The sequence below is a fragment of the Megascapheus bottae genome, chromosome 4, assembly GCF_031878675.1.
Source record: "Megascapheus bottae isolate mThoBot1 chromosome 4, mThoBot2.hap1, whole genome shotgun sequence".
NCBI classification, from domain to species: Eukaryota; Metazoa; Chordata; class Mammalia; order Rodentia; family Geomyidae; genus Megascapheus; species Megascapheus bottae.
The window spans coordinates 64,593,198-64,614,114 of record NC_143512.1 but is presented as its reverse complement, the minus strand read 5'-3'; the positions used below and the strand labels follow the sequence as shown (position 1 = coordinate 64,614,114).

The following is a 20,917-nucleotide window of genomic DNA, read 5'->3' as shown; positions in this document are numbered from 1 at the left end:
CTATTTGATAGTACCAGAAAATTTATGTCATGATCAGTTCATTGAACATGGGAATAATAATTTTGATATGTACTTTAAGTTTTGCTGTCATTAACTTATATATGTATAAACCTTATAAAATGGAAAGGTGAATGATTTTAGTGCAAAACATAAAAGTATTACTATAATAGATGTCAGAATTCACATTTCTTCAGTCTTTCTCTCCCTAAAAATTGAACAATGTAATATAATGTAGAACTTTAGGTGCTTAATAATGAGTTGCTTCTGATTTGAACTACTTTTCATTTGTTTAACTTTTTTAGTATTTAAGTAGTTATTAGTAACTAAGGTCAAGCACTGTCAATTAATGAACGCAATGTATCCTGATGAATATCACCTGTTCCATAAGTCTTCCCTGAATTGACTTTTTTTCTTTTTTGTTTGGCCAGTCCTGGGCCTTGAACTCCTCAGGGCCTAAGCACTGAGCTTGGGCTTTCTCAAGGCTAGAGCTCTACCACTTGAGCCACAGCACCATTTCTGGCTTTTTTTCTATGCATGTGGTACCAGGGAATTGAACCCCGGGTCTTCGTGCATGCTAGGCAAACACTCTACCACTAGGCCAAACTCCTGGCCCCTCTGAATTGACTTTTTCCAAAGTTTATCTTCCCCCCAAAATTACCTCAGTATCTTTTAAAATTTTTTATGTTGTTTATGTTGTTTAGTTATTTAGTAGTTATGTACCGTACTCTTGAATTTTGTATGCAGTTTTGAAACAAATTGAGAAATATCTATGGAAAACATGGTTTAGAACTAGAAAGTCTAGAAGGAAGATGCTTTTTTACTTCTGACCTCACCATGAGACAATAGTATTTTGTATCCAATAAAAAGTTTCCTCAGAGAGGAACACAAAGGCGCAATGCCAATGTGCCTCTGAAATGAACTCCAGGAAATGGAAATAGGTTTTTTGTTTGTTCGTTTTATGTTTTGGGAAGCTAAAGAGGAAGGAGGGACAGACATGGAGAGACAAAGGGTAAACAAATGCAGCAGTGGTATTCACTAGATCCTATGTTTAAAATGAGCTATACAACTGGGAGAGGGGCTTGGGAGGGGAGAACTGGGAGAGTAAGAGGAGGGAGAGGGTGACACTGTCCCCCAAAATGCACTGTTTACTTATGTGTATCACTTATACTAACTTAAAAAAATTTTAAAGTTCCTCAACCCTCCCAAAATAATAAACTTCTGTTATGGAAAATTTTAAATATGTGCAAGATATACAGAAGAGGAAGAATGTCCAGTACTTACCACCCAGCTTACACAGTGATTAGAGTTTTGTTTACACTTGGACCCTTTTCTTCAATCATTGCTCAGTTGTTATTTTCATTATTATCTTTACAATTTTTAAGAGTTTGGTGATATTTACATATCAAAACACAGAAATCTTAGCTTTACAGATTTGAAAAGCTGTTTAGCATGGTATATAGTATTTATCACTACAATAGAAAGTTTATACACATCCTTTTGTAATCAAATGTACACTGTTCAAATGTTTTTCTTTCTGTCTGTGATAAATTTTGCTAGTTCAAGAACTTAACATATACGGAATTATATAGTGCATGCATTTTTTTATTTTGACATCTTCCACTAAGCAAGTTTTTAAGATCCAAATTGTATATTTCAGTATTACTTTACTTATTATTATAAAGCATTATTTCATGGGCCAAGAGGCCAGATATTACATATCATGTCCTATCGATGAATATTTGAATTATTTCTAAGTTAATTCTGGAACAAACCTGTCAAGAAAGTTGTAAATGGATTCTTGTGTACATGTTTACTTTCTCCTACATTAATATCAGAGTAGACAGAAGAAAGGGAATAGTTCTTTTAAAAGTTGGTTGGAATTAGTAAGCTCATATTATAATGAAGTAAAATCAAAGAATAATGCAAATTACCAATATAAGAAATGAAAGAGCTGGGTGCAGTGGCTCATGCCAGTAATCATAGCTACTCAGGAGGCTGAGATCCTGAGGATCTCAGTTCAAAGCCAGCCCGCACACTAAAAAGTCATTGAGACTTATCGCCACTTAATCACCAGAAGTGGCACTGTGGCTCAAGGGGTAGGGCAGTAGCCTTGAGCTGAGGAGCTCAGGGACAATGCCAAGACCTAAGTGATGTTCAAAAGACAATAAATAAGGTTTCCAAACCTTCAGTGTACATTTGTACACATTGAACATCAAAGCAGAATTGTTGGAAAGGGAAGAGATCTTTTTTTCAGATAGGAATTTGGGGTTCATTAGCATAGGGACTCTTAAAATAATAACTGAATGATATCAACAAGGGAATTGGGGGTAGGAGGATAAGAGGATTCAGGAATAGCATATGTAGTCAGAAGAGACTACATTGTTGTAGAAGACTAATTATTCAGACAAAAGAGTGATAACTATGGAATACTAGTTTAATTATGTGAAATCCAAGGCTTGTGTGTTGAATTTAGCAATGTCATTGCCATTAGGAAGTATGAATGGCAAGACACTTGATGCAGCAATGGGGTTAAAAATATGTACAGTGAGAATTCAAGAGAAAGAGGTGAATTATATAAGCAGTGGAAGGAATTTCACTTGAAAATAAGCAGAAATACTAAGTAATTGTTGAGATTAGGGAGACTGTATTTGCTGGTGTAAAGCTTGAGCTTGACGCATCTCAACTGCTCTGCTGGCTTGCTCAGCTAGCATTCTGCCATATCTCCAGCTCCACTTTTGCTACTTATTTTAGAGATAAGAGTTTGGAAGACTTCTGTCTTGGCTGGCATCAAACTAAGCTCCTCTGCATCTGAGCCTCTTGAGCCATTAAGATAGACTTCAGCCTCAAATACCTGGTAGGGTCTTACTTTTGTGCTAAGACCAGCTTGGATTGCAGTCCTAGTTGTGCTTTGTAAAGTTCCTCTTCATTACTGGGTTAATAGGAATGTGCCATCGTTTCCAGATTGGCCAAGATTGGACTTCTTTAAATAGTTTTTTCTTACATTTCATGTACATCTAAATAAGTCTTAGTGTTTACTTAGAAAAAATACACAATGAAAAGTCTGCTGCTTTGTAATAATTTACTGAATAATCAGCTCAAAATGATCTAACCTTCCATGTGTTAGTTTTACAGGATCCAAATTTTAAATTTTCCCACTATTTACAGTTGAAAGCCTGCCCTCTTGTGGATGATTTGTTATTGCTCAGATATAAAAGCATTTTACCTTAGATTTCATATTAAACTGTATATTATCAAAGATATTTCGCTACAAAGTTGAAGCCTAAATCTGAATGTTAGTTATTTTAAACCTAAGCTTATTTAGAAACAGTTTTTCAATTTTGCATGTTTATTACTATTATTTAGTTTACAGCTTTTTAGGATATGGTCTAAAGACTTTTAGAGGATTTTTGAAGTTAGGCCATTCCTTTTTTGGTGGGAAAGAAGGAAATGAGAAAGTGTATGCGTGTGTGTGTGTCTGTGTGTGTGCCCGTGTGCACGCACACACACGCCTGTGTATTAGACTAAAAACCTCACATCATTGAATCATAGAAATTTCCTCCATGGGCTCCATAATTTTTTTATTTTTTATTAAAGAATTTATTAATATTGATTTTTACATCATATTTCAAATGACAAGTTTAACAAACAAGTGTTCAAGAAGGGAATCTTTAAAAAAAAAAGGGAATCTGTATACAATCACTGGCACTTAGTTTTTTGAACTTAATCAAAATTAGGCTAAGGGTTTGTATGTCATAGATACATATTAGTTTATGAAATAAAACATTATGTCTATAGAGTCATAAGTTTTTATGTCTCTATAGTTATGTTTACATTTCCTTTACCATGTCCATAGCATTGGGTATGCAAATATTGAGTCCTCGCTCTTGTACTCTTTGGATCTAATAGCCACATATTAAGGATACCATGTACCTTTTGTTCCTTAGGTCTTGACTTGTCTCACTCAACATGATTCTCTCTAGATTCATCCACTTCCCTGCGAATGCCATTATTTTATCTTGTCTGTTGGCTATGTAGAATTCCATTGTGTGTGTGTGTGTGTGTGTGTGTGTGTGTGTGTGTATCACATTTTCTTTATCCATTCATCTACTAGGGCATCTGAATTGTTTCCATCACCTGGCTGTTGTGAATAGTGCAGAGATGAACGTAGCTGAGCAGGTGTCCTTATCATATCTTGGGTTATGATGTTCAGGGTAGATGCCCAGAAGTGGTATGGTGGGATTGTAGGGAAGGTCAATTTTCAGCTCTTTAAGAAACCTCCACACTGCTTTCCAGAGTGGCTGAATTAGTTTATGATCCCACCAGCAGTGTAGTAGGGTTCCTTTTTCTCCACAACCCCTCCAGCAACTGTCATTGTCTGAGTTCAACATCTTGGCCATTCTTGTTGGGGTAAGGTGGTATCTTAGAGTTGTTTTTATTTGCATTTCCTTTATGACCATAGATGATGAACTTTTTTATTTTATTTTGCCAATCCTGGGCTTGGGTTCAGGGCTTGAGCACTGTCCTTGGACTTTCTCAGGGCTAGCACTCTACCACTTGAGCCTCAGCACCACTTCTGGCTTTTTTCTATGTATGTGGTACCGAGGAATTGAACCCGGGTCTTCGGGCATGCTAGGCAAGCACTCTACCACTAGGCCAAACTCCTGGCCCAGATGATGAACATTTTCTCATATGTTTTTCTGCCATTTTAATCTCTTCTTCTGATAAGTCTCTCTTTAGTTCCCTTGCCCATATAGTGAATGGTTTGCTGGGTTTGGTGGGGATTAGTTTCTTAAGTTCCCTGTAGATACTGGATATTAAACATTTGTCAGATGTATTATTGGTAAATATCTTTTCCCAATTAGTTGGCTGTGTCTTTACTTTTGTGACTATGCTTTTATCTGTACAGAAATTTTTATAAAAATGAATCTGGGGTTCAGAATTATTTTATCCTGATACAGTTTGTACCTTTCCATGTATTAGTATAATTAAACATTGTGCAACCACTCTTTAGGGAGATGTGTGAGACTTATTGTTCTAGGGTTTTTGGGTTTTTTTTTTTTGCTTTTTTTTGTTGTTTTTTGCTAATCGTGGGACTTGAACTCAGGGCCTGGATACTGTCCTTGGACTTTTCTCAAGGCTAGAGCTCTACCACTTGAGCCACAGCACCACTTTCAATTTTTTCTATGTATGTGGTACCCAGGAATCGAACCTGGGTCTTCGTGCATGCTAGACAAGCACTCTACCACTAGGCCAAACTCCCTGCCCAGACTTAAATAGTCTTGTTACAGCCCATAAAAGAAAAATAAAATAAAACAGTACGGTTTTGTTTTTCAGCCAAAATACATGTTTTATAAATAGCTTTTTATAAAAGCAAATCTCTGCTTGGTTTATCTATTATGATTGTTTTTCTTATTTAGTAATACTTAGTAATGTAAATATATCCTATAATATGGCCAAAGGGATCACAAGGTTCTAAAAATGCCAGTCTCCTGAAAGTTTTACAGTTTTTTTCTTTTTTCTTTTTTTTTATTTAGTGAAGGTAAGTTGAAATTTTAGAAAAGGAAAGATGTTTTGAAGAAAGTGAGAACTTTGCTGGACACTGGTGTCTCATGCTTGTAATCCTAGCTACTCGGAGGATGAGATCTGAGGATAAAGGGGCAGAAAAATCTCCACGAGACTCTTATCTCTATTCAAAAACCAGAAGTGTCTCTGTGACTCAAGTGGTAGAGCACTTGCCTTGAGCTCAAGGGCTCAGGGACAGTGCCCAGGCCCAGAGTTCAAGCCCCGACCCCCAAAAAAAGGTCCAGGAGTGTAGGCTAGTGGTAGAGTGCTTGCCTAACATGCACGAAGCCCTGGGTTTGATTCCTTGGTAAACACGTACACAGAAAGCTGAATGTGGCACTGTGGCTCAGGTGGCATAATGCTAACCTTGAGCTTTTAAAAGTGCCAAAGGACAGTGCCCTGAGTTCAAGCACCAGGACTGGCGAAAAAAAAAAAAAGAAGAAGAAGAAGAAGAAGGTTTACCACGTAACTGATTTGGAATGGCTTTCTTTAAGCTAGGATTTACAGATAATCCTTTCATAAATGTCTTAGAATATGAAAACAAAATCGGTTCTTGAGTAGGTAGGAAAATGGACTCTGAAGGTAGCTTGAATAAAGTATCCTACCGGAGGCCGAGAGTTTACTCTAATGGTAGAGTGCTTGCCTAGCATGCATGAAGACCCAAATTTGATTCCTCCGTACCACGTATGTAGAAAAAAGCCACAAGTGGTGCTGTGGCTGAAGTGGTAGAGCAAGCAAGCAAGAAAGAAAGTATCCTACCAGAAAAGTGCAACTCTCTAGGGAATAACTATAAAATAGTAGGTAGCACAATTTCATTTACTTATTAGATTTTTGTAGCTTTTGATGATTTACATATACTGTATTTCCCAAAGAGATTCTAATCAGCTTACAATATTAAATGCAATATAAATTGTAAAGGTAAAAATACTGTAATTTTAAACCCTTGCCATTAAAAAAAATTAGCAAGGAGGAAATATGTTAAACAACTCAGTATTTTACATAAGAAATCTGGTCTTTAAATAATAACAAAATAACCACATAATGTAAAAAATACTGAACTAGAGGTCCAAACATTTGAATTCTAGCCTTGGTCTGTGCAAATTACTAGTTCTTTGACATTAAGTAAATCCTTAGCTTCTCTGAAGAACTTTTACTATTTTCTGAAGTTGTTATTGGCTTGTCTTTCTATCATAACAATGTGGATATATCTTGGTTTTATGTTCATTAGCTCTGTCTGAGAATAAAATTTGTTTAGCAGCACCTGAGTTCAAACAGTTTATGTAATCCTAGCATTTTTCAATCCTAGTGGGAGGATTGAAAGTTTGAGGGCAACCTGCGTTACATAATGAGACCCTGACTGAAAAAAAATAGTGAGACTTTGGCCAGCCAGTTACCTATTAACACCCTCTTGCAAAGAAAAAAATGACAACCTGAGTTCAAATCCCAGCTCTGCTACAAATTGTTTCTTTAGCCAGAGTATTTAGGTTCTGAACTTAGCATTTACACTTATGAAACTGAGATAATCTTCTGATAATATAATTATAACTAAGAAAAGATACAATGACAGATAAAAAGTGAAGAATTCTTTGCAATTTTATTTTTTATATTTTGGAATATTTGTATATAGTAAAAGACTTCGGAGATAAGTCCAAAGTCTAATGATGAATTCCATTTGCTTTATTTATACATATAGTAGGAAGGTAATTTTATATAATAATTTTTATTTTATTCATCTGTCTGACTGTCGGTGTGTATCTGTGTTTTGGTCCTAGGCGTTGGACTCAGGACTTATCACCATCCCTAATTTGGTTAAGGTTTAACACTATACCATTTAAGACACAGCTGTTTCTAGCTAGCTTTTTTCTTTTTTTAAAGTAGTTTATTGCAAACAAGAGTCTTAAAATCTTTCTTGTCCAACCTCTCTCTGAAGTACAATCCTCAGATCTCTGCCTCCTAGGATTACATTTTACTAGGATTACTGGTGCCTAGTTAAGTGTGTGTGTGTGTGTGTGTGTGTGTGTAACGTGACCAAGTATGCACATAAACTCAAGTACAGAATTTCCCCCCTGCCTGGTGGTGTCCTGCCAATGCTGAAAAAAGTTCACTTTTGGACCAGTTTAGGTTTTAGATTTTTTGACTCGTAATGTTCAGCCTATATTATTTAGCTATTAACGCCTTGCTATGTATTGTATGTGTGTGTGTGTGTGTGTGTGCACGCGCGTGTGCACATGTTTAGTATGTGCTACTGGAGTTTGAACTCAGGGCTCCATGTTTACTAGCAGGTGCTCTACCACATGAACCATATTCCCAAATTTTACTACTTTGCTTATTCTATATTTATTCTAAATTTCTTGCCAAGGCAATGCTGGCAAGAGATCCCGTTTTCTACACTTCCTTCCTCAACTAGGATGGCAGGTATGTGCCACTGTGCTCAGCCTTTTGTTGGTTGAGATGGGGTCTCATGAACTTTTTTTCCATTGACCATTATTTGCAGTCTTTCTTGTTTCCGCCTCCTAGATGGCTAGGACTATAGCCATGAGCAACTGTACCATTTCATTATTATTATTATTATTATTTGTTTTTAAACTGCACGGGATTGAACCTACAGCCTTGTACATGTGATGCAAGTGCTGTACCATTGAGCTAACCCCCCAGCTTTGTTAGCTTCTGTATTTCCAACTTGATTACATCATTACATGTCAGTACTACAGTATTTTCACAGAACTTTGTCTCCATTATCTTTCAAAAATCACCTTACTTTATCATTATTACATTCATCTTAATTGAAAGCTTAAGTTTGTTTATATCAAAGATATGGAGGAGAATCAGCATAATATAAAACATTGTCTCCTAGACTCACTATTCTCACCATATTCTCTAATTAAAGTGTTTAGGAATATGTCCTGCATATTCTATTCCTTATCACCTGACACAGTGCCTTCATATAGTAGCTGTATAATACAAGTTTCATAGATAATCACTTAGATTTTCTATAGAAATCTATGTATAGAGACAGCAGCAATCTATGTATGTATGTATAGATGAATAAGACTCATAGTGTTTTCATTTTGTTTCTCATTTCTCCCTCTGGAAGATGTATTCCCTGATATTCTTATAGCCAAACTCAAATTTTGAAGAACAGAGGCTAGTTCTATCTTCTTAACTATGGTCCTTTGCCTGTGTCCGTGATACAGTGACAAAATAAATATTATTTAATATATCATTTAAAGTCTTGACTATTACAGAAGTATAGTATATTGTGAAGGAATACTTACGGGTTTGGTTGAACTATTGATCTAACCTAATATATAGAGCATTTTTGAACTTTCTTATCTACTAAGTGTTTTACTTAGTAAGAGAAAAATGCAGAATAGATATGCTGGTTCATACCTGTAATCCCAGTTATTCAAGAGAATTGTGGCTGAGGCCAACTTCAACAAAGAATCAGGGAGAGTCCATCTCAATAAGTAAGCTGGATATGATAACTTAGGCCTTGATTTCTGCTGTGAAGGTGGAAGTTTTCAGCCTAAACATGAGGTCCTTTTGGAAAAGCAACCCCAAAGTTAAAAAGGCTGGAAGTATACCTCAGTTAATAGAACAAACTACCTACTAAGTATGAACCACTGAGTTTTAACACCCCTATACTACCAAAGAGGGGAAAATGTAAAGGTTTCATTATATGAAAGAAAAGGTGAAGCAGATTTTTTTTTCAAAAGAACAACATGGATTTCAAAAGAATTTCTGTTACTAAATAACTAAGGTACATTAAATATATGTCAGCTACTATGACATATATATGATTGTGGGAATAGTTACCAAGTTGATTCCTTACATTTATCCTATATTTATATTTAGCTCGTGTTTGGTATATTCAAAAATTAGGAAATAAGGGATTTGTGTTTTGTTAAGGTTTATTTATTACAATGTCACTAGTGACTGACACCTAATGGTAATCCACAGATTTTAGAGACTAAGACAAGAGGATCACCAGTTTGGGACTAGCCTGGACTAGTTTCTGGGCCAGCCAGAGTTCCATTGTGAGACCCTGTCTCAAAAGGCATTGTACCTTTTAAGGAAATAAAGGAACATAACCTAAAAATTATATAATCTTTTTATCAAAATCTGATTCTCTCCAAAATGCAATTTGGCTACTACCTACAATACATACAGATCAAGAAGAATGTATACTATGAAGCTGAGCAGTCATACACACCAGTAATACCAGTCAAGTAGAGGTCAACATAGTCTACAGAGTAAGACCCCGTCTCAAAAAAGAGAAAAATGAGAAAGAAGGGAAGAAAAGAGGGAGAAAGAAAAAACAAGAAATATGAACCATATATTAAATGTGCTTATAAAGTAAGGTCACTTTACATTATGGGTCATATGGTATTGTTACTGAACAACATTCATTGAAACATGGCATTCCAATAACATTATAAAAGAAATGCTCCAGATATGTAATAAAATGAAAACTTTCTGAGGTTGCATAGTAGCAAGATGCAGAAAAATATATAATAAATAGTTGGTCACATTTATAAGTATTTTGTGTGTATTGATACGTTTCTGCTTAGAAGTAAAATTTCAGACTATTAAAATTACATGCGTCCTTTTTAAAGAGATGAGGAAACAGATAGATTATAGGTAATTTGCCCATGGGTATAGTCAGTGGAAGAGCTTGGATTCAGACCTATACAACATAATTTCTTATTTGAAAAAGTACTTTTAGGGGTGGGGAGGTTAGCCTAGTGGTAGAGTGCTTACCTAGCATGCACAAAGTCCATGGTTTGATGCCTTGGTACCACATACATATAGAAAAAGACAGAAGTGGTACTGTGGCTCAAGTGGTAGAGCTCTAGCCTTGAACAAACCCCAGGCCTGGCCCCCCCCCAAAAAATGTATATTAGTTGCGTGAAATAGTAGGTTTCATTATGACTATGTTCACACATACATATAATTTTTAAATTCTGTTTATCCCTCTTCCCATTATGTAATTCTCTCTAGTCCCTTTCCTCTTTTCAAATAATACCTCTTCTACTTTTATGTCTTTCTTTTCAATCTAGATCTGGTATATTTTTTGGCTATGTAGTATGACTATATAGATTATACACTATGACTGATGATTGATACATAGTTTTTGTTTTGTTGCTAGTACTAGAGTTTGAACTCAAAGCCTCTTGGTTGCTAGGTGAGTACTCTATTACCTCAGTCACAGCCACAGCCTTCATAGTAATCTTTCGTGGCTATAACATTTTATTATGTTAAATAATATTAAATTTATTGTGTAAAATATTATTAAATTAATAATAATGTTGTATATTTTAGTTAAGTAAAATATTCATAAATGTGATAGCCTAGATTTGATTCTTGCTGTATAGCCCAAGGCAAATTATTATCTTCCGGTACATCAGATCTCATGAAATAGAACTGGATTGATATTTGAGTACCACATGAAGATAAAGTGAAATATGTTAACATGCTTTGCAAGCCTTTTTATTACATGATACATGTTTAATAGATATTAGTCATCCTTTTTTTTTTTTTACCAGATTTTACTACAAAAATGCAATAGTTGAGGCAACATCTGTGTATCTAAGTTTTTAAACTGTGTGATTAACTCTTCAAGATACGTTTTTTTAAAAGTGAAATTGACACAAAATTCTTCATACTTCATTGGCTTTGTTATAAGATAGAATGTGGCCTTCCCAAAAGGTTTATCTGCTGTCAGATATTCTGAATCCACCTTGATTTGAATATTTATTATAATTTCTACTGGTATGATTTTATTTGCACTCATTATATTATTTTCATGAAGGAATTATAAATTTGAAGAGAAACATAACAAACTAAAAATTTTTCATGGCAAGCTTAGAAATAAGTTTCCTTCAGGCTTTTTACTATGTGCTAAATTGGGAATTTACTATACTATATAATATCCCATAATCAAACGTTCTTTTAATTAAATTTCAGCCTGTTCTTAAAATTAGTTTATTAATGATTTCTTTATGTATATAAATACATATATATATATCTAATATATAAACATTTTATATTGGTTGTGAGGCTTGAATTCTGGGCTTCCACAACATCCCTAAACTCTTCAACTCAAACCTAACACCTATGACTTTGAGCCATGCCAAGGAGCCACTTCTGGTGGTTAATTGGAGATAAGAAACTCAAGGACTTTTGTGTCCTGACTGGCTTTGAAACGTGATGCTCAGATCTCAGCCTCCTGAGTAGCTAAGATTACAGGTGTGACCCACCAACCCGACAGTTAATATATTTTGTTTACTCTAGTTCTATAACAACTTTTGTTTCTTTTTCTTTTTCTTTCCTTCTTTCTTTCTTTTTTTTTGTTGGTCATGGGGCTTGAATTTTTTGTTCTTTATATTGACTGTTTCTACAACCTTATTTAGATAATTATAGACTGGTAGACATAAACATTTAACTATGTGACTTTTAAGATTATGATGGAACATGTACTGAGTGTACTGATTCCCAGTACCTATATCTATTTGCAATAGATATTGTTCAAGTAGAAATTAAGAATGCCCTTTCTTTTCTTTTCTTTTTTTTGGACATGGAGAGTGGTCTGAGACCAGAATTTGTTTTTTTTCATATATTTTTTATTGTAATTAATAGAAGGGTTACATTATATTTGCCAGATAGAAGGTACATTAATTCACATACTTTGATACCCTTTCTCATGTCTTGGTCCCCATTTCCCTCCCCCCCACCCCCATCCCTCATCTTGTTTTCCTCCCTTCCCTATCCAATTTCAAATAACCAAATACAAATAATTCCAATATATCAAATAACAAAGTAAGATACTGTAACAATATGAGATAATCAAGGGAAAGCAAAAGAGATGAGAGATAATATAGTACATTAAGGACAACAGTCATTCGTTATATGGCTTTTGTTTCTATATCCTAGAGGTCCTTTCATTTAGCATCATACTATATGGCCTTATGTATCTAGGCTTTGCTCTATTGCAAATCTCTGCTAGGAGAGACCAAGGTTTCTACTGATTATGACAAATGAGGGAAACCATTGAGTCTATCTTCCTTTGAGTCTGGCTTACTTCACTTAATATGATTTTTTCTAAGTCTTTCCATTTCCTAACAAATGGGGCGATGTCATTCTTTCTGACAGCAGCATAGAATTCCATTGTGTACAAATACCACATCTTGTTGATCCACTCATCAACTGAGGGACATCTGGGTTGGTTCCATATCTTTGCTATGGTAAATAGTGCTGCTATGAATGAAGACCCGGGTTCGATTCCTCGGTACCACATACATAGAAAAAAGCCGGAAGTGGTGCTGTGGCTCAAATGGTAGAGCACTAGCCTTGAGAAAGTCCAAGGACGGTGCTCAAGCCCTGAGCTCAAGCCCAGGACTGGCAAAAAAAAAAAAAAAAAAAAAAAAAGCATAATAGCATGCCTGCCAGCCTAGCTATGTGGGAAAAATAGGATTGTGGTCCAAGCTGGCTCAGGTATAATATGCAAAAAAAAAAAAACACCCAAGAAAGCCAGTAGGGCTAAGGGATTCATGGCTCAAGAGTAGGAGCCATAAGGCACTGGTGAGTTTTAAACTCAAGTACCAATAAAAAACAAAGTCGTTTACATGCATTGTCTTTATTTTCATCACCATTTTTGTGATGGACTATTTTCCTTACTCTTCTCATTTCTGGAAATCAGCACTTCTCAGACTACTTTGCCTGGTGACACATAATTTGAAAGGTATTTTACCCAGACTTAAAAGGTAATGTGTTGTATGCCATTATTTTCCCTCCATGTCTCTGAACCTTGATCCTAACCTATTAACTTTCATCTACAATCAGTCAATATTCAGTTTGTAATACATTTCCTTAAGATGACAGTTCTTAGACATTCATTCAAATGTTCTTTAACATTTAGTTATCAGGTTATACTTCTCAGATAATGAGATTGTCATGAAAAGCAATATGCTTTCATAATCAGATAGACTTAAGATATACAATTCTAAGAGAAATACCCTATTTAGTTTCTAATGTGTATATTCATCTTTAGAGTTTTAGGAATGCTGTTTCTTTGTGGATTCTTGTTACCTGATAATACAAGGTAGGGACATCTCCACAAATTACTCCTGTTCATCAGAAATATTTGGCTGAAGCTTAAATTCTAAGTCCTTTACTCAGTTCTTCAAATTCTTGGATTCCAATATTTATTTGTCTACTTGATCAGTGAGATACAATTGTTTTGTTAGTATTCATCTGCTTATAGATAATGCACTTTAAATAAATATCTGTGCCCTCTCTTCCTTTTACTACCAGGTTTAAATTGACCTCAAAATATTCAGATACCTTATTACATCACTAAGAAAAGCAGTCTTGTGGTTGAGTTTGTTGATCTTCTAATTTCATATGTAGTAACTAATGATATAGTACAGTTGGGGTTTTTCATATATTTTTTTATTGTAATTAATAGAAGGGGGTTACATTATATTTGCCAGATAGAAGGTACATTAATTCACATACATTGATACCCTTTCTCATGTCTTGGTCCCCATTTCCCTCCCCCCCACCCCTCATCTTGTTTTCCTCCCTTCCCTATCCAATTTCAAATAATCAAATACAAATATATCAGATAACAAAGTGAGATACTGTAACAATATGAGATAACCAAGGGACAGCAAAAGAGATGAGAGATAACATACTACATTAAGTTGGGTTTTTTGTTTTGTTTTGTTGTGGGTCATGGGGCTTGCACTCAGCCTAAGTGCTGTCCCTGAGCTCTTCAGCTCAAGGCTACCAGCCTACCCTTGAGCCAAGCACCACTTCCCATTTTCTAGAGGTTAATTGGAGATAAGAATCTCAGGTCCTTTTGTGCCTTGGCTGGCTTTGAACCTGGATCCTTAGATCAGGTTCATCCTCCTGAGTAGCTAGGATTACAGGCATGAGCCACTGCACCTGGCAACATGGTATAGTTTTCTACTGAAAACTATAGCCCTGATGTTGGATCTACTTTACATATTAATTAAGTCTATGTAGAGGGTTAGAATAAAATTAGGTAGCCTTACTAAGTTTAAAAAAGCAGGTATTTGTTACTTAATATGTTTGAAAATGACAATTTACGTGTACAGCAATGTCATATATAGTAAATTGTTTTGTGACACTTTAATTCAAATAGATGATTTCTTTCCATTAGTTACCTAGCATAAGTTGGAATTTTCTTATTGGCATAGAATTACAAAAAATAAAAACATGGTGGCTTACAGTTGGAGAAGGAGATCTGAAAATCATTGTTCAAAGGCGGCCTAACCACCAAAAAGCTGAAAGTGGAGCTGTGGCTCCAAAGGTAGAGTTTTTCTTTGGGAAAGCTAAGGGATAAATGTTCTCTCTCTTCCCCTTCCTCTCCCCCTCTCTCCCTCCCTCTCTTCCTCCCTCTCTCCTTTCTCTCCTCTCCCCAACCCCCCTCCCCCACCTCATTTTTTTTTGTCAGTCCTGAGGCTTGAACTTAGGGCCTGTGTGTGCTGTTCTTGAGCTTTTGTGCTACCATTTAAGCCAAAGCTCCTCTTCAGATTTTCTGGTGGGTTTAATTGGAGGTAAGAGTCTCATGGACTTCTGCCCAAGATGACTTTGAACTGTGATCCTTAGATCTCAGCTTCCTGAGTAGCTAGAATTACAGGCATGAACTACCAGCATCCAACTAATTTTGTTCTCTCTTTTTTTTTTTTTTTTTTTTGCCTGGGCTTGAGCTCAGGGCCTGAGCACTGTCCTTGGACTTTCTCAAGGCTAGAGCTCTACCACTTGAGCCTCAGCACCACTTTCCGGCTTTTTTCTATGTATGTGGTACCGAGGAATCGAACCCGGGTCTTCGTGCATGCTAGGCAAACACTTTAACCACTAGGCCAAACTCCCAGCCCTAATTTTGTTCTCTTAAAAGGTATCTGATGTCAATGCTAAATGTATAATGTTACATTAAATGTGTTTTGTGATTGTTAGAGGATCAAGTTAATCAAAGAGAAGTTACTGTGTAGCAAAAAAAAAAAACGAAGAAGGTCATTATCTTTAGAAGGAATTGCATTACTATTCTGTTTGAGGGTTCATTCTGTAAATGCTAATTCTACTCAGTTGGACTATACATATGTGTTATATACATTTGTAGAAATGTTTGGAAGAAAAGGAAATTGTCAGTATTAGCTACCTTTGCATTCACTACCTCTGTTATTAAAAAAAGTAATTATTTTCCAGGCTGGGTTAATATATATGAGTAAAAGGGCTGCTACTTTAACGTTTTCAAATGAAGAAATGTAGGAGCTCTCTTGAAAGTAACTACATAGCCATTATAATGTCTAATTGAGAGCCACTGACACAGGAGACAGTTGCTGGGGATATGCCTCTCTGGGGATATGCCTCCCTTGGTTTACCACCATCATAAGAAGGGGGTGGGTAGAGGACAGTGAGCAAATAAACTAGAAAAAATAATTTACTTTGCTACTTTAGCCCTTTATCTTGGCTGATGGTCTCTGTCTCCCCCCCCCCTTCTCTTTTTGTGGGTCATGGAGCTTGAACTGGCCTGAGCTATGTCTCTGAGCTCTTCAACTCCAGGCTGCTGCCCTACCCATGAGCCAAACCCCACTTCCCATTTTCTAGAGGTTAATTGGAGATAAGAGTCTCAGGTCCTTTTGTGCCCTGGCTGGCTTTGGAACTTGATCCTCAGATCTCAGGCTCCTGCATAGCTAGGATTACAGATGTGAGCCACTGCGCCCCGCCTGATCGATTCTTTTTTTTTTTTTTTTTTTTTTTGCCAGTCCTGGGCTTGAGCTCAGGGCCTGAGCACTGTCCTTGGACTTTCTCAAGGCTAGAGCTTTACCACTTGAGCCTCAGCACCACTTCTGGCTTTTTTCTATGTATGTGGTACTGAGGAATCGAACCCGGGTCTTCATGCATGCTAGGCAAGCACTTTAACCACTAGGCCAAACTCCCGGCCCCCCTGATCGATTCTTTTAATTAGCTATTAGTTTATAAAGTAATTGTGTTTGTTCAAGTATTTTATCATTGTTAATGTGTGTGTTATTAAAGTGTTGTCCTGTTTAAAAAATCTTCCACAAGTTAATGGAAAGGTAAATGTTCTGTAAGCCATATAGAAAAATTGGTGAACAGTTTTGCAGGGCATGTTACATGTATGTATGTGTATATATACGTATATGTGCATGTGCTCATGCATATTTAGAAAAAAGAATTATATTATGATAAATGCTAGGTATTTAAATGTTAAGTCATGTTATAAGAAAACAAAAAAATACTGGCTATGCTTCTGTCCTTTCTCTGATTGCATATTGGTGATGTGTTTTTGATTTTTTTTTTTTTTTGCCAGTCCTGGGCTTGAGCTCAGGGCCTGGGCACTATCCTTGGATTTTCTCAAGGCTAGAGCTCTACCACTTGAGCCCACAGCGCCACTTCCGGCTTTTTCTATGTATGTGATACTGAGGAATCGAACCCAGGTCTTCGTGCATACTAGGCAAGCACTCTACCACTAGGTTAAACTCCCAGCCCTGAAGTGATTTTTTTAAAGCAACATGCAGTTATATTTGAGAAGACAATATAAGTACATTAAGATTAATTATGCAAGAATGAAACAAGTTTCAAAGCAATATATACTTTTTCAAAGTAAAATTGGACAATAAATATTATACATGAGGACCAGATTAGAGTAAGAGGTTCTTGGGGTGAATTTCAGTAGGAACTGGACCTGCATTATTGGAGAATTAAGTATTTAGAACAAAGTCAAGATGGGCTTCCTCAGTAGGGAATGTATCATAAAGATAGATACAAGGAGATAGGAAACTACAAGGTGGCTTCAGGAGAATCTGATAGGATAAGTCTAGTTGGAGGGTGTGGTTTATGTAGTAGAGTAATAAAAGATACAGCTACTTAGACAAATTGATTAAGTATTTGTGTAAAGGAGTTTCAGTTCTAGACACCAGGACACAATGCATAAAAATTTTAATGTGTTTTAATTTGAAAAGAAATTATAGTGCTTATTGAGGTTGAGTACCCTTTTCTAGTGGTTAAATAAAACACTTTTGAAGCCAAATTACTTTTTTTACTCTAGCTTCACTATTTACTTTAAACTCCTTTTAAATTAATTTTTCATTAGTAAAGTACAGAAAAATAATAGTGCCTCTCTTATCTGGGTTGTTATGAGGCCTAAGTCACTTAGTGTATGCAAAGCATTTTTCATTGCTTAATGAATTATAAGTAATCACAGTTATATCGTGTTAGCAAAAGCAGGAATTTATTTTTAAGTGATTAAGCATTTCTCCAATAGTAAGATATTTGACATAATTCTACAAATAATTTATTTGTTTTTTATTGTTGCAGTGTTTGGGAAATGGGAAGTAATGACAGCTGGCACCTGAACTGAGTACTTTTATAGGCAACACCATTCCAGAACTTCAGGATGAATGGGGATATGCCCCATGTCCCCATAACTACTCTTGCGGGGATTGCTAGTCTCACAGACCGTAAGTTTGGTTAATTTATCTCACTTAATTTATTTAGTTAGTTAATTTTTTTGTGGGTCATGGGATTTGAACTCAGCCTGGGTGCTGTCCCTTAGTTCTTCAGCTCAAGTCTACTGCCCTACCCCTGGGCCTGGGCACTGTCCCTGAGCTCCTCAGCTCAAGGCTACCACCTTTCCCCTGGGCCTGGGCGTGTCCCTGAACCAAGCCCACTTCCCATTTTCTAGTTTTATTGGAGATAAGATTCTCAGGTCCTTTTGTGCCTGGGCTGGCTTTGAACCTTGATCCTCAAATCTGTCTCCTGAGAAGCTAGGGTTGTATGTGTGAGCTACCATGCCTGGTGTGTTAACATTTATTTTATTTTATTTTTTTGGCCAGTCCTGGCCCTTGAAGTTTTGGCCTGCGTACTATCCCTAGGTTCATTTTGCTCAAGTTTAGCACTCTGCCACCTGAGCTACAGCACTACTTCTAACTCTTTCTGTGATTAATTGGAGATAAGAGTCTCACAGATTTTCCTGCCAGCCTGGCTTTGAACTGCATTCCTCAGATCTCAGCCTCCTGGGTAGCTAGAATTACCTGTGCAGGCCACTGGCACCCCTGGTTTTTCTGTTTGTTTGTTTTGGTGATGGGGCTTTGAACTTCGGGCGTCGTTACTGCCCTTGAGCTCTTCAGTTCAAACCTAGCACTTTGAGTCACAGCATCACTTCTGGTTTTCTGGTGATTAATTGGAGATAAGAGTCACCCAGGCTTTTGTGCCCACACTGGTTTTAAACCCCTATCCTCAGATCTCAGCCTCCTGAGTAGCTAGGATTGCAGCGCTTGGCTTAACATTTGTTGTTGTTTTTTTAAGATATTATTACAGATTAAAAAATAAAAACTTTGCCAACACGTGGCTCATGCCTGAGATCTGAGTATCACAGTTCAAAGCAAGCCCGGGAATGAAAGCCTATAAAACTCATCTCTAATTAATCACCAGAAAACCAGAAGTGGCACTACGATTCAAGGAGTAGGGTTGTAGCCTTGAGCTGAAGGGACAGTGTGCCCAGGCCCAGGCTTTAAGCCCCAAGATTTAAAAAAAAAAAACCCACAAAAAATAACCAACAAAAACTTTAATGTAATAAGTAACAGCAAAGTTTTAAAGTTTTCTAGTTGTCCTACTTGTAGAAAATAGCAACAGTGGTGTTACTAAGCAAATGAGCTTGTTTTTTCTTTAGACACATTAAGAAATGGTAACAAATGTTGGTAAGAGGCCTCCTTGATAAATAAAGAATAAGTGCAAGGTAAGGATTAGAGAAGAAACCCAAAGCTTTAAGAATTGCCAAAACTAAAAAGGGGTAAGTTTACACATAAGAACTTCTTTTTTTTTTTTTTTTTGCTTGCCAGTCCTCGGGCTTGAACTCAAGACCTTGGCACTGTCCATGGACTTTCTCAAGGCTAGCACTCTACCACTTGAACCACAGCACTACTTCTGGCCTTTTTTGTGTATATAGTACTGAGGAACTGAACCAGGGCTTGGTGCATGCTAGGCCACACTCCTGGCTCAGTATAAGACACTTTTTAAAGCACTTATAGAAATGCAACAGAAAACTGCTTTTATATATGAAAATTTAACAGTCCAGTTTTCCTAATTTCATAATGATGCTTATTTTAGATGGCAGCTTACTTTACTCAAGGAATTTAGATGGCATTGCAGATGTTTGGAGATTTAGCTAATGTTACACCATTTTTAGCTGCTTGTTTTGTGGAGGCAATTTTAACTGTTCTTTGTCTTTGAATAGTGGTACAAACTCTACCCACATAACAAACTGACAAAGTAACTTCAAGAAATGTCCATGTTCATCATTGTCTCCCAGATATTATCTCTGTAGGTTTTCTTTTTTGTTAATTTCCATTTGGTTTGGAGTAGAATAGGTAACTGTCTACATCTTTGAGCTTAAAACTAGCATGAAACTAGCTTGAGTTTTTATTTCTCTGTTGTGGTAAGCCATAAATAAACAATTTCATAGTACAAAACTGGATCTTTTTATTTTTCCTCAAGTCATATCTAATATCCATATTTAAAATTTTTCATTCCAGTAAGCACTATTAAGTAATTTCATTTTTGTGTTTTTAATTAATAGAAAACTTGTTACTATCTATTGAAAAGCATAATCATATAAAAAGCCCAAAACAGTGAATCTGACAGTTCCATTAGGTGAAGAGGCACTAAATAGCTTTATTTAAACTTTTTCATTGGTTATTTTTATTTGATATTAGCATTCTAAGAAGAGAGACAATTATCCCGGCAATTTTAACTTAGACCCAAATTCTATTCTTTTTCCAAAACACTATGAATGTTCTCCTAATGGGAGCTGTTTTCTTCTCTGTTCTCCCCTGTTCTCTGCTCTCTCCCCTCCCCTCCCCTTTTTCTTCCCTTTTCATTCTTTCCCACCCCCTCGTCCCCTCTTTTTTTTTTTTTGCTGGTCCTGTCCCTAAACCTCTTTGTGCTCTACCACTTGAGCTACAGTGAAACTTCCCATTTTAAGTCTTTTATTGTAGGTGAAAGCCTCACAGGGACTTTTCTGCCTGGGCTGACTTCAAACTGAGATCCTCAGATCTCAGAGTCCTTAGTACCTAGGATTAGATACTGGTGTCCACCTTATTTTTGTATATTTTTAAATGTTTAAAGTATATTACCTATCAGTCTAATATAAAGTCAAATATTGTTACTTCATATATGTTAGCGAGTACTACTTATCTGACAATAATAAATGAAATTGTACATTTTATGTTAATTTTTAGCCATACCTTTTTGGTTAGTAATTGTTTGTTAGTAAAAGTTTCAGAAATGGATATGAAGAAGCTAAATT

At 36.2% G+C, this 20,917-nt stretch overlaps 1 protein-coding gene across 7 annotated transcripts in view; it reads left to right on the top strand.

Annotated features, from left to right (window-relative positions):
• The window catches only part of Nipbl (NIPBL cohesin loading factor), a 184,863-nt gene that overhangs the window by 63,001 nt on the left and 100,945 nt on the right, over positions 1-20,917 (top strand). For all 7 annotated transcript variants that reach the window (XM_090332033.1, XM_090332036.1, XM_090332034.1 and 4 more), the window contains one exon: positions 17,929-18,071. In XM_090332033.1, coding sequence (XP_090188159.1) covers positions 18,008-18,071 — 64 coding nt within the window. In that variant the 5' untranslated portion in view covers positions 17,929-18,007. The remainder of the gene's footprint in view (positions 1-17,928; positions 18,072-20,917) is intronic.